This window comes from Podarcis bocagei (assembly GCF_964188305.1).
Source record: "Podarcis bocagei genome assembly, chromosome: 6".
In the NCBI taxonomy this organism is placed as follows: domain Eukaryota; kingdom Metazoa; phylum Chordata; class Lepidosauria; order Squamata; family Lacertidae; genus Podarcis; species Podarcis bocagei.
Genome location: NC_138130.1, coordinates 85742707 through 85756984, shown reverse-complemented (window position 1 = coordinate 85756984; position 14278 = coordinate 85742707). Strand labels below are relative to the sequence as shown.

The following is a 14278-nucleotide window of genomic DNA, read 5'->3' as shown; positions in this document are numbered from 1 at the left end:
GAATGTTGACATATATTTAAATCTGGTTCTTAGTTCATGTTAGATTTTAAATATTTTGGGAATGTTTTAAATAGTTGCTTTTAACTGTTTTATGACTGTCAATACCCTCGTTTTATTATTTTTGCAAACCACTTTTGATGTTTTGTTACAATCAAGTGGTATAGAAGACTCTTGCAAAATAAATAAATAAAATCACCACTTTTGGAGTGTTTTCTTATTATTTTATTATTACTTTTGGAGCTTTTTCTGCTTATATAGAAGCTGGTCCGTGGTTTTTCACACTTCTTCTCTGGTGTTACAATGCTCACGTGAGTGTGCAAGAGAACCAGTGAAGTTAGCATATGGACTGACATTTACGACAGACTTAAGGGTGCAATCCTATAATTTCTCTGGGAATAAGTCCCCTGAACTCAGAGGGCCTTACTCTTAAGCAGACATGCATATAATTGCACTGTATATGAAGATGCATCTGCTTGCATCAGCAACAGTGCAATCCAAAGCCGACATTAAATAAATAAAGAACAAAATTTATCTAAATCAAAGTTATCATTTTCTTTGCATATGTAGCATACTTCAGAAAGAAGAGTGAGAATATTAAAAGGGGTTGGGATTTGCTTCCAAATTAATCTCAAAACATTTACAATACTTACAATATTGTACAAAGCACAAAAAGGAGCACACACAATTCTAGAACCGCTCAATGTAAACACTTGTGTACCACTTATGATACATGCTGAACTTCTTGTCACTTTAGGGTACAAAATGCTATATACATATTAAATTAATAGTCACATGCCCAATGCACACAGAATATTTCTTGTCAAAATAATTCATATTTAAACAATACAGATATACATCTTGTACTTTAAAATTCTACCAGAGCAGTGTACAAACCACTGACGATAAATACGTAGTTCATTCATTATTTCAAGTCTTAATTTCAACAGCAATACCACACGAGAAAATAATATTTTAAAGGCACACACTCAACTTGTCTATATACTTTTTTAAACGAAGTATATTTCGCAATTTAAAAATAACCACCTTGGGCACCATACCTGAAGTGTTCGTACTTGCTGTTTAAAACAACAGCAGCAACAACAACACGTAAGGCAAAAATCGGCCAAGTGCACTTTTAAGTCACACTTTTTTCCATGGGAGAGTTTTTTGCACCAGGATGAGTGGGATTTGACATTCTTTTAACTTTGGCTGGGTCAATGAGTTCTTGGGTAACAATCCACCAAGCAGTGCTCCAATGTTTAAATATATTAAACATTAACTTGCTCGCACAGTCTAAAGAAAATATATTCACATCAGATATTAAATACAGTACACACATATAAGTTACCCAACTCCTTCCTGGGGGAAAAGAGGTGGGATGGATGGAGAAGGAAACATGAATGTACATAGGCCACAGAAACTGATACATCCACCCTCTATATTCTGGGTATTTGCTTGCCATTAAATCCAGCATACAAATTTCCCATTGCTGAATCTCCATACCTGGAAAAGTTTCACAACTGCTCCATATGCAATTATTAATGGCACAAAGACCTAATTTGGAGCTGGGGAGAGAGAGCTAGTAACCCTACTTGAGACCCTTTAGCAACATTTTCATTACTACTACTACTTTACACTGTCATGAGGGATTGAAACTTGGGCACTGCAGAAAAAGCTCTGTGATTTGTGAGGTGGTCAAGGTAATGTGTGTATTTAGTTTTGCAGATCAAATCAGCACATCTACAGGATCTGACTCAGGTGTTCACACCCAAATATTTTATAAACTACCCAAGGAACAGACAAGCCAGCCTTTCGGTAAAGTTTCCCCACCCCCCTTCATTGTGCCTCATAGCCCCTCAAAGTTCCGACTCCTTGTCGTTCTCATCCAGGTAGTATTCGTCATCTGTGGTGGTGCTGGAGTCTGAATCTGAATCATCTGTAGGGTCTTCTCCGTGGACATCAACCGGCTCATTTGGGCGCGAGTCTCCCACTGATGTGTTTTTCTCAACGGAACCGGAGCTCAGCAGCTGGGATCTGTTCAAGGAACAATCCTCTTCCTTCCTCAGAGAACTAGAGTTCTTCAGAAGACACGGACTCCACAACCGTCCCTCTGTGAGCGACCTCTTTATGTTATCCAAGAAAGCCTGCTGCTGCTCTTTCCCAAAAATGCCAAACTCGATTGATGGGTACAACACACGCCTGGAACCAAAGGTCTTGTAGCTTTCATTGTCTGTCTCCCAGTTCTCATTTTCATCGCAAGACAACAGTTCAGAGTGGGACTTGAACTTCCGATTGTACCTACTGCCGTGGCTTATCAAGTTGCTCCTGGAGGCCAGGCGATCGCAGGGCGCCCGAGTATAGGAACTTTCAGAAAAATGCCGTTCGCGTTGAGCTTTGCTGGGATTTAGGACTGGTTCAATGTAGGGTCGGCTTAGCTTTCTCAACCTGTTTGGCTCTTTGATGTTTGGATGGTGGTCATATTCTGTAGGGGAGGCCATCTTTTGCGACGGACAGATCTTTGAATAACTTTTGTTAAGAATGTTTGAGGTATTATCAGATGAAAGTGGGGAAAACAAATGCTCGCCAAGATTAACAACATCCTTTTTCATTTGCTTTGAATCTGCAAATATAATTTTGGAGGGGACGGAACAACTAATATTTTCCAGTCCATCATCTGTTTGGGAATTACTACTTGTTGTGGACATACTTCCTTTTGGAAACAAGGCTGTAGAATTCTGCGGGGTCTCAATTCTGGGGCTCTCTCTTTTTTGGTTGCACAAGTTTGTAAAAGGTCTCCTAACCTCATTGGTAAGCAATGGGGGACCCTCGTTAGTTTGAGGTTTCTTACTGTCGGGCTTGTCCAACACCATGTTGTCGAATTCATCAGCCAGAGGGTTCCTATTCTGGTTCTCATTTCCTGCTTGGAGAAGTGGTGGAGGAACATCAGGTGAAATCAACATACTATGAGGGTGGCTGATCTCCAAAGGAGCGTTGTTCTGTGAAAAGATGTTACCTATGTGTGGCTTGGGACTTGAGGTTTTCTTGCTGGAAAACTTTCGACTTGTTTTGTACATGGCTGCCAGCTTGTTTTTAATGGAAGGCCTGTTTTTCCTTTTTTCTATGTCGCTAGCTTTATCTTTAGTGGAATCCAAGATAAGCTTATTTTCAGTCTCTGAAGAGTCAGGCAGATCTTGTGCAGTACCTGCAGCCTGATCTTTAGAGTTCTCTGCAGAGTTTCTCACCAATCTCTGTGCATTTCTGCAATCTTTGTGTAGCAGAGAATTCCGAAGTATCTCCTTCTGTTTCTTTGCATACTCTAAAGAACTCTGGTTTGGTCGGACTGCTGGATCAACTGTGGAAGTTGCATCGACTTGTGATGTTTGGTTCTGGAACTTAGAATGCACCTTGGCCTCTGAAATGAATGCTTCATCTGTGCTGCTCCCAATATTTTCACTTCTAGACTGCAATCCATTGCCCTTTTTGGAAATACTAGGGCCTCTATAACATGCCCTTTCTTTGACCTCTACATCTTGTCTAATGTCTGTGGTATTTGATGAGCTGTGGCTTAATGGTGAGTCAACTTTTGACTCTTCCTGCTGTCGAGAGGGAAACTTAAAAATATGCACCTTGCACTGTCTGCTGGTAGTAGCACTAACAGATTCATTCGTGGTTTCACTGGGTTTCGGGTCACCTGAAGGTCCATGTGAGACTACCCTCTTGGAAAATGCAAGGTCTGGCATTTCTGCTGGAGAGCCTAACACTCCTTCCTTATTATGCAGCATACTGGGAGAAGCACCTGCTCTTTCCGTGACACAGCAATCTTCTTTATTAGCATCATCAGAGGTTTTTGCGTTCTGTGACAAATCAGGTGTGGCAGCCATTTTGCCAGGAGATTCTGCTTTTCCTTCTTTTTCTAAGCTGGAAGGAAAAGCCACTCTTCCTAAACCAATGCGGACTTCATATTTCTTCTGCGGAAGCTCAAATTTGCCTTTGGGCAGGGAAGAGTCTGTGCTCTGGTTATCATCTAGAAAGAGGTTGCTCAACGTTCTCGACTGTTTCCGTGGTAAAGTGTAGTAAACCGAAATCAACTCGTGATATTTTACATTATCTTCCTCAATGCTAACTGTAAGTGTGCTGGTAGTTTTGTACTGCTTTAAGGGATTTCCTGCATCAGTTCCCTCACATTCAGAAAGCACAGAAATTTCGGTTTTGTCTGGACTCTGAATGATGGTGCTTCTCCCCTTGGTGTTATTAGAACCGACAGATTTGCTAGGCTCTTGGGTCATCAGTGAAGGATTGCCTTTAGCTGGTGAAAGATTACAGGAGACATCTTTTGGTGATGGACTTAAGGAAGAATGGGCTGAATTTAGCAAGAAGCTTTTAGCTCTCTGATTTGGAAATTTCCCCCCCATTCTATTCGATGCAATGGTTTCTAAATTATCTCCCACAGCTCTGTTATTTTTAAATAAGATTTGCCTTGCAGCAGAAGAAATAGGTTTCTCCGATATAAGACTACCATCAATACTGGCAGATTTTCTAGGTAAGGTGCAATAAGTTACAGGAGATTTGGGAGGGCTGTTACTGGGAGAGCCAGTGACACTATTGCTAGTTGTGTGTTTAACAAACCTATTGCACTTGTTGAAATTTTCAGTGCAAGAATGTGGCAATTCATCGTCGAGAAGCATTTTGGGGCCTCTGCTCAAAGCAGACAAACAAATATTCCCAGGCGTTTTGTTGGGTGTGAGAGCTCCCAAGCTTTCCATAGTACGCCCCTCTCGCTCCAAGAGATGAAGAATGGATGTCCTAGGGTTGTTGGCAGTTAAATGAGGGGGAGTAGTTTGATCGAGATCACTATTTATGGCACAATCACCTTCGTTTCTTTGTCCAGCTCTGTTGTGAATGTTTGATAAATAACTGTTTCCGCTATCTGTTATGGAATCTGACTTTGAACACAGTAAGTGAGGTGGTTTAAGAGATGTGCAGCTTTGTGGGTCAGCTGCAGAAGAGTTCTTACAAGGAGGCATCAAAGAATCAGAGGGACTATGTGTGTCCACTGGATCAGAAATTAGTCTTAATGTCGCTTCACTGTCCATTTTGTCCATCCGGTCAGCACCCCTCTCCTCTTCTGCTTTGAAGTTTCTCTTGGTTTCAAAGTGTTTAGCCAAAGCCTTTGAGGAAGCTTGTCTAGCTCTAACGAAAGGATTTTGTCTTTGTGGTGCATATTCCGTTTGGCCATTTCGGACAGATAAATCAAGTGCTGGACAGCTCTGCATGCCCTCTGCATGCTTTGCAAACGGTTTGTTTCGTATACCTTCTGAACGATCCATGTGCCTCCTGATGTAATCCGATACGCGGCTCTGAGCATCCCTCTCACCCATTTTTTTTGCATAGGCACCTTGCCAATTTCTGGGATTCGGCGGAATCCTTTCCACGTCTGCATCAGGGCCGACAAAGACTTCGTCGTTGTAGTAATGGTGGTCAGTGGGCGTAAGAAGCCTCTCCTCTATTCTTCCGGAAGGAAAACTCTTGCGAGGGAGGCTCATTCTGCCATGAAAGGATGGGTATCTATAGCGGGGCTTTGAAGCGCTCACTCCCAGCTGATGCAACAAAAAATTCTCCCGGTTGTCAAACCCCAGCGGATCTGTATGTTTCTCCGCAAAAAGGGGATTGCCCATAACCGGCACTGCTCTTCTGTAATTTACTTTTGTTCTGTAAAATTCGTATCTCGTGTCCTTCTGCAGAGAACAAGGGTATGTGTCCTCAAACACTGGGCCAAACTCCATTAATGACTGCGTCCTAAGAAGCCCGTCGGGGTATACTGGATGCTCTGAAGGCGGTGGTGTATTCCATACAATAGATGACAGGGGAGTCCGTCTGGGATGCTGGCGATAGTTCCTTGGTGCGAAGACTCTGTTGCCTTCCAGAGGGTGCTGCGGGCTCGCTGGGGAAAGCTGGTCCCCAGACGTCAAAGACGGGCGCCTTGCAAGGCAAGACAGGGAGTAACTCCTGCCAACCGAATCCCTGGGCGTGAAGTCCTTGTGTCCAAATCCACTGCTGCGTTGTCCCAGAGGGAGATGCAAGCTGCCTTCTGAGGAATGTCCAAGAGAGCGAGTAGAATTCCCTCTCTTCAAGACAGGGGAGCTTCTGCCATAAACATCCCCGTATGTGCCGTCCTTCACACGCTGCCTTTTTGTATATGTATCACACGGCACCCTCGGCCTGAATAAAGCTTTGTGATCATCGGTGGCTCGCAGCGTCCTTGTCCCATCTGACAAAAACATGCTCCGTTCATTTCTCTGCACCCCTCCAAGGAAACCCGGTCGAGTAAGAGTTGAATAGGGATCAATGTCTGGTGCTCTGGAACCAGAGTCGGCTGGGGTCCTCCTGTTCCCTGCTTCTCCTCGGGTTTGTTCCTGCGCCAGCTGGTCATCCAGACTCCCCAGGACTAGAGAGAGAGAGAGAGAGAGAGAGAGAGAGAGAGAGAGAGAGAGAAAGAAGGAAAGAGATTGATTAATATATATGAACCAAGTCAACTCGTTACTTGAACCATAACATTCTTGTCTAACACATCCCAGATTATCAGATTATTCTAGATATTCGAAGAAAACTGCAGCTGAACAACAGGCAAAGTTAAATCACACTGAACAAGTGTCATTCTGGACAAATCTGGGAATGTTGGAATTGGGAACATGTCTCTTTTATGAAGGGTTACAGCATATAAAATACATTTAAATCTTTGTTCAAAAATCTACACTCGTTTAAAGTGTGCTTTCAAACTTAATCTTTATCCAATTACAAGTGTTTTGGGTAAAGCTGACCTCCTTTTACTTTCATGCTCCCTAGAAGAGGAGTCGCCAACTCGAAGGCTGAAACTGGCCCACCAAACCACAGAAAGTGACCCACCAACTTTATCTCCCAGTCTGATCCATGTTTCTAGCTATCCCTGCCCAGCATTGGAGTGCAAGAGCTAGAAATGCTCTCTACATGTCTGGATTGCTGCTTGTGTGTTTGTGTGAGGGTGAATGTTTGGGGTGCAGCCCTACCCATCTGTCAAAATTGGCCTGCACAGGGTGGCTGAATCAGGATCCCCAATTCTGGGCTAATGAACTATAGCAACAGTGCTGTAAATCTCTTAAGAACTTGAGAGCTCAGTTGCCCCGTCAACAAGCAGTTGTACATTAGCCTCCTTTAACTGGGGTTAAACATTAAATTTGATTCCAGGTCACCGAGGCATTCTACCTGCCAAGAATGCAGCGAGAGCAATTTACAGAGGATACTTTCACCCTCAGGGATGCCAAGGATAATGAGCTACTTGTACCCACCTGCACAGCCCAAGTCTAGAGAGCAACGCAGGTTTATTTTCCTGCCTTCTTAACATACATTAAAAGTCTCTAGTTCGGACATAACTCTAGGTTAATACTAGCTAGGATCTTTGCACCAAAGCTGGCATGTGTCAGGGACTGGGCAGAGAAGAAGAGTTTGGATTTGATATCCCGCTTTAGCACTACCCGAAGGAGTCTCAAAGCGGCTGACATTCTCCTTTCCCTTCCTTCCCCACAACAAACACTCTGTGAGGTGAGTGGGGCTGAGAGACTTCAGAGAAGTGTGACTAGCCCAAGGTCACCCAGCAGCTGCATGTGGAGGAGCGGGGAAGCGAACCCGGTTCACCAGATTACGAGTCCACCGCTCTTAACCACTACACCACACTGTAGGAGTTGTAGGAGGAGGAGGATTGGTAGAGACCTCCAGCCCAAGAGGCTTCCGGGCAGGAGGAAGATCAACGCAAGTATGAATGCAAGTTGGTGGCGGCGGCAGACAGGACACACACCAGAAGCAGCAGCAAAGAAGCTGGGAAATAATGGAGGATGAGAAACAGGAGCAAGCTAGCAGATGCTCTAGTCCTGGGAACAGAGACAGGACTCAGAAGTGGGAGAAACAGTACAGGAGACAGTGGACACTACGTCACTTAAAAGCCTGGTAGAACTTCCTCCTTCTCCAAGGACCAGACGATCCCTTCACATCTTAGAGCAGAAGACCAAACAGAGACAGGAAGATTCTGTTGCCGGCCACCGTAGGTAGTGAGGAGAGGTTTGGAAGCTAGCAAGTACCGTAAAGGGGGGTGGGGGTGGAGCGGGCACTCTCGAGACTGAGGGGAGCATAATTCATGGTCTCTCTGTGTATTCTGTTGATTTAAATAAAAGAACTGGAAGAAGCTCTCTACATCTCTGATTTCACTAGGCAGCGAGCCTGGCAGTTGTGACAGCATGTGACAGGAGGAGGGGTGGAGGAGGGCTCAGCCTCAATACTCTTTAAACCAGGGGTAGGAACCTTTTGTAACCTGGGGGCTGTGTTCCCTTCCGGACACCTTTTCAGGGGGCACATGGCAGTGGTGGGAGGGGCCAGAGGCAAAAGTGGGCGGAGCAACTGTTAGCATTACTACTGTGTACAAGAGGCTAGTTTCCACACACACTTACATGCCCTTCTATATTATATTATATTATATTATATTATATTATATTATATTATATTATATTATATTATATTATATTATATTATATTATATTATATTATATTATATTATATTATATTATTATATTATATTATTATATTTTCATTAAATTTGTACACTGCCCTTCATCCATAGATAGTTCACAGCATAAAAAGACAAAATGCATATTAAAAATAGGAACAAAACCCAACCAATAATCTTTCCTCCCACAACACATGTAAAAGGGGGTATAGGATGTTACAACAGTCAAAGGCCTGGTTGAAGAGGAATGTTTTGCCTGGCGCCTAAATGTGGATAATGAAGGCACCAGGCAAGCCTTCCTGGGGAGAGCATTCTACAAATGGGGAGCCACTGCAGAAAAGGCCTCTTTTTGTGTTGCCTCTCATGGGAGCAGCACACAAAGAAGGGCCTCAGAGGACGATATCAGGGTCCGGCATGGCTTATATGGAGAAAGTCCTTGAGATACTGCAGTCCTGAGGGGCTTATCTTCTTCCCACACAAGCCAGAAGCATTGTCAGAGTTCAAGGGCTCGTTCCAGCTGGGCATCATCACTCAAGGAAGGTGCAAAGCAGGGATGGTAAGGGGAGTGGCCTCAAGAGATATCCATGGGCCGATAAGAAAGGCTTGGAGGTTCCCGGTGCCTGCTTTAGAAGATTGTTAGAACCTGAATCAATATATTACGCTCTTATCCAGACAGATGGTGCCAGTGTCTGCAAGAAAACACCACAACCGCTGGCACAATCTACCTGGAGAAAGGGAAAATCAAAGATATTGACCTTCTATGTTTTTAGTTCCTGCCTTATTTTTGCTATTGCTATTTGTTTTAAACTCGTTTTCATGTTGTAACTTGCCCTGGAAGCTTAGGGTGAAGGGTGGGTAATTAATAATGATGATAGCAATAATAACACAAAGAAAATTCAAATTGTTATTATCAAGCCAGAAGACAAAGGTAGGACACTTCAGTGGACATATTAACCTAGTGCCAGAACTCTCCTTCTGAATTTGTGGACCCCTGATCTCAAGAAAAATGGCAAGGGAAAATATGAGCTTACCTCGTAAGAGCTCATTTTCCAGCTGCTCGTTCCATGTACACGTGCTGTCATCTGTCATCTCGGCTTGGTTTGCATCCAGACCCTTATTTGCCAGTTCAGAGGGCAAAGGGCTGTCGCATGTTTCAATCTGTGGTGGTGAAGACAAAATCAAGGAAATGAATAGTTGTGTTCCCCTCCCTCACCTCTGCAACAGATCAAAGCCAGCTTATTACTGGCCAATTTGAAAAAAGAAAATGAAAAAACGCCTGCTTATTTGAAGGAACCATACTGTACTGATAATTTTAATAGCAGCCTGGCTATAAAAGCGACATTGCTTTGCATTCCTTCAAAACCCAACTGTTTGCTTATTTCTCTTTCTTTCTTTCTTTTTTGGCACCCCTGCTAACCTGGGATTTCCCCCAGCGCCTGCAGTTATCTCCTTTTAGTGCACATAAGGATCCACACTCAGAGAAGGAGTTCGCTATTTGTATATACTATATGCCAGCCAATGTTGCTGGACTACAACTCCCATCATGCCTGACCATTCATCATGCTGGCTGAGGCTGATGGGAATTGGAGTCCAACATCACCTGGTGGTCACTATGTTGGTTACCCTGGCTATATACAAATGGGAACGCCTTGAAGGCTTAATAAGTCATGAGTTCCTCCACTCATTGCTGGATCAAATAAAAGTGTACTAAACTTCTGATGCCTTGGGAACAGTGTTCCTCTGGATTAAAGTTGGAGGTATACTTCACATGGACACACAATGAGGATACCCGAAGATACACAAACACACACATCTTGTTGATCTGCTCCCAGCACAATGGGTGGGCATCTTCCTTGCAACTGCAGCACAACCCAGTTCATTATTTTTGCCTTTTGGTGTCCTTCCCTTTCCCCTGTTTAACCAGCCAGAGCTCTGGGAGGACACTATCTTTACTAGGCAATAGTGATGCCTCTCAGACCTGGGCTGCAGCATGAAATGGGAATTCCCAGGATGTTCTGAAGATGATGTCACCACCCACACACTGGCAGAGACCCTACGCGAAGAGTCATTGCTGACTGGGCAGTTCCTGCTCTAACAGGCATGAAGTGATGAATGCATCTAACACCGCAGCCTAATTTTTCCAAAAACCAAAATCCCAATACTCCCGTCTCTGGAAGCAATCACTGCGTTAGATTAATGGCAGGACACTGAACCAACTTTGTCGATGATTTCTGCATTTCCCGAGGGGGTGAAGGAGGTCATAACAAGCCGGCATAAAGCGAGGGACAAAATAGTTGGCTGAGCAGCCCAAGTCAAAAGAATTAATAATAAAAACCATGGCCACCGGGCTTGCATGCCTTCCACTTGTGACATAGGCAATGTAGTCAAGGACAGAATTGGCAACTATTATGACTCTGTTATGACCCATATCTACTCAGGCAACAAACCCTAATGAAGTCAGCCACAACATCTAGGGTTCATTCATCTGCCCATATTCCACTAATGTATAATATAATAATAATAAAAATTTATTATTTATACCCCACCCATCTGGCCGGGTTTCCCCAGCCACTCTGGGCGGCTTCCAACCTAATATTAAAAACAATACAGCGTCAGACTTTAAAAACTTCCCTAAACAGGGCCGCCTTCAGTTGTCTTTTAAAAGTAAAATAGTTGTTTATTGCCTTGACATCTGCTGGGAGGGCGTTCCACAGGGCAGGCGCCACTACCAAGATATGCTATATCACCTACGAGTAGCTGCCCTTCTGTAGCAGAGAGACAGACAGACAGACAATATACACAGGGCAGTCTCTAAGCAAATGAACAAGCAGCCACAAATCTGACATTTGAAATGGCGATATTAAAAAACTAGTGTGGGAACATTTCTGCCTCTCTGTGGCTGACTTTTAAGGTGGATGTTCTCAAACAGAGGAACTTCAAAAAGGCAGGATGCAATGGGAATCTGATGATTTATCAGGAGGTTCCAGTCTATCAACTGTGGCTTTAATTGACAGTGGGTTTTTATTACACTACGTGTGTTAATTAGCTTACCGATGCCAGGATGTTTGCGTTATCACCTGCACGGTCATCGTGAACAGTCATTATTGGCAACGTGATTGCCCCTATCTGCTCTTTCTGCATTTCACTTCCCACTGATATCACCTTGTGTGTATTTACACCTGCATTTGTTCACCTTTAAATGCGCCTAAAAAAAGATTTTTGCTGTTTTGCTGCAGCAGACTAACATGGCTACCTTTGTGAAAATAATTATTATTTTGGCAAAGTGGCAACAGCCAATAATGACAGAATCACACACCGTGATGTGTGATGCAATGGCAACAGTCACTGGCAGAGTCACACCTGTGGCATAATCACTAGACAAAATCACTAGGCATAATCACTAGACAAAAATAAACACAGAGCCATGAGTACAAGGAGGAGCCCAGGACATCATCTCCAAAGCCCAAGTCAAAGTATAATGCCCCCCGTGCCATTAAAATGTGCAGCTCCCCACCAGTGACAGCTAGGAAGGTGGCGTGGAGACCAAGAAAACTCACGGCACAAGCAAATGTTAATTTAATGGACATTTATAGGTTAATAAAATAGTTAAGTGACTCACCGTTGCCATTTCCTCCACCTTGGAAGCAAAGGGGTCATATCTGCAAGAAAGAATTTAAATGGTTGCTCTGAAGATAAACCGGGGGGGGGGGGAGGGATTACAAGGAATCAGCACTTGATTATTTTGCCTTAATATCATGTGAAAAGCTTCCTAAGAAGGTACAATTGATGGGGAAGAAGGAAGAATTCAGCTGCAATCCTGAGCACATTTCTCCGGAGTCAGACCGACCACACATAGTGGAATTTACTTTGGAGTAAGCATGCACAGGATTGGGCTGCTTTTGTTTTAAAAGCTTCCTCCTTCTATTTCTTCCTATAAATCTTGGGCTGTGATTACTAAGTACCCCACATCAATGCTCTGCTCAGAATTTGGTATTTCTGGGGAAGACAGCACCATTAAAACATTTAGGCTGCTCTTGCTGGATAGCTCAGTCGGTAGAGCATGAGATTCTTAATCTCAGAGTGATGGGTTCGAGCTCCATGTTGGGGGTGAAAGATTCCTGCATTGCAAAGGGTTAGACTAGATGATCCTTGTGGTCCCTTCCATATCTCAGTCCAGCTCCCTGGTTCTGCACACTGACTACCCGTAGCATAAACGATTAAAATGAATCTATGCACAACACATGCATGCTTTTATGGTTAAATGGCTAAATGGCTTCGAGAGGTTTCCTAGGAAGCAGATCATGAATGGAATGACAATAATGACAATAATAATAAAAATAATTACAATAATAAAAAAAATGCAGTAAGTCAGCCCTGCTGGTCTCCTGCTCATTCTGCAGAATGAGGCCCCTGACTTCTGCCCCCAATGTCCTGCCCCAAGCACATCATTGCTTGATGCAGGGTGGTGTCAGGAGCTGGAATCAGGTGAAGGTCAGCAATATAAAAACACCGATGTCTGTGAAGTTAATCCTTTATTCAAAGAAACCAAAACAGTCGCTACTAATCCTAGCAACTCTTCCCAGTAGCTCTTGCCCCAATGAGGATGTTGTGAGGAACGAAGGTCCTCACCTTTCCACAGTTGCCCAAGTTCCCTCCTCTACAGGGTTTCTCCCCCCCCCCCAAGCAATCATAGATTGTGTCTGCGTGCAACCAATCTCTGCTCTGCTCTTGTCATTTCTCTGCATGTTCTGGGAGACCAATGGGGAAGGGTGCTGGTCCCCCTCCTCTCCAGCCTCTGAATGAGGACTGCTCTCTGCCTCAGCTTCTTCATGCTCACTAAACCCTGTTGCCTCTTCAGCTTCCGGCACCGCCTCCTCCCAGTCTGCTCCCTCTTCTCCCTTCGACCACTCATCGTCGTCCCACCAGCAACACCTTGGCTCTGAGCCTCCTTCCCCTGGGAGTTCCCTTTGGGGCTCCTCGGCTGGTACCTCCTCTGCACCCAGCCAGTCCATGACAGGTGGGCACGCAACACTGAGCAGTTCCATACTACGTATAATGCCACAGGATACCCCACAGGGATCTGCAAGTGTTTTCCCACAGCCAGGCGTGTACACTCTTCTTCAGCTCCCATAGCTCTGTGGATCAGGACAAATGCGTAAGATTTCCCCTCCCTCAGACAATACAAAATTATATTAATTGTGCAATGAGAAACCAGTTACCTTTCCTCAAGAGTCTCACGACATCACGCCCACTGTGCTATCAATTCTAATTACTTGCTTTGTGAATGGGCAGATTAACGGATCAATTAACTAGCTTAGAGGAGGAATCTTGAATTAGGACAGGCCTACACAGCACGTAACTGAATCTCAGCCCATCAGTCATGTATGGTAAGTCAGCCACTTCTATTCAGTAAACCTCCTGCTGCTTCTACCTTGAGCGAACCTACAAAACACACACAGACATACGGGTGGCGAGTGTCAAGCACAGTATACAGGGGTACCTCGGGTTACAGACGGTTCAGGTTGCAGACGGTTCAGGTTACAGATGCTTCAGGTTACAGATGCTTCAGGTCACAGACTCCACTAACCCAGAAGTAGTACCTCGGGTTAAGAACTTTGCTTCAGGATGAGAACAGAAACTGTGCTACGGCGGTAGCGGGAAGCCCCATTAGCTAAAGTGGTACCTCAGGTTAAGAACAGTTTCAGGTTCAGAATGGACCTCCAGAACGAAGTTTGTAACCCGAGGTAC

At 44.2% G+C, this 14278-nt stretch overlaps 1 protein-coding gene and 1 long non-coding RNA gene across 7 annotated transcripts in view; one reads left to right on the top strand and one right to left on the bottom strand.

Moving 5' to 3' along the window:
- LOC308589875 overlaps positions 1-14278 on the top strand; it is a 69254-nt gene that overhangs the window by 20053 nt on the left and 34923 nt on the right. The window lies entirely within an intron of this gene.
- Positions 200-14278, bottom strand: part of EXPH5 (exophilin 5) — a 41397-nt gene continuing 27318 nt past the window's right edge. For 3 of the 6 annotated variants that reach the window (XM_081199318.1, XM_081199322.1, XM_081199323.1), the window contains 3 exons: positions 12150-12189; positions 9562-9688; positions 200-6445 (listed from right to left, as the gene is read on the bottom strand). In XM_081199318.1, coding sequence (XP_081055444.1) covers positions 1857-6445; positions 9562-9688; positions 12150-12189 — 4756 coding nt within the window. In that variant the 3' untranslated portion in view covers positions 200-1856. Of the gene's footprint in view, positions 6446-9561; positions 9689-10341; positions 10491-10747; positions 10897-11581; positions 11731-12149; positions 12190-14278 lie in introns of those variants that run through there. The other 3 variants (XM_081199320.1, XM_081199319.1, XM_081199321.1) reach the window with 3 other exon arrangements.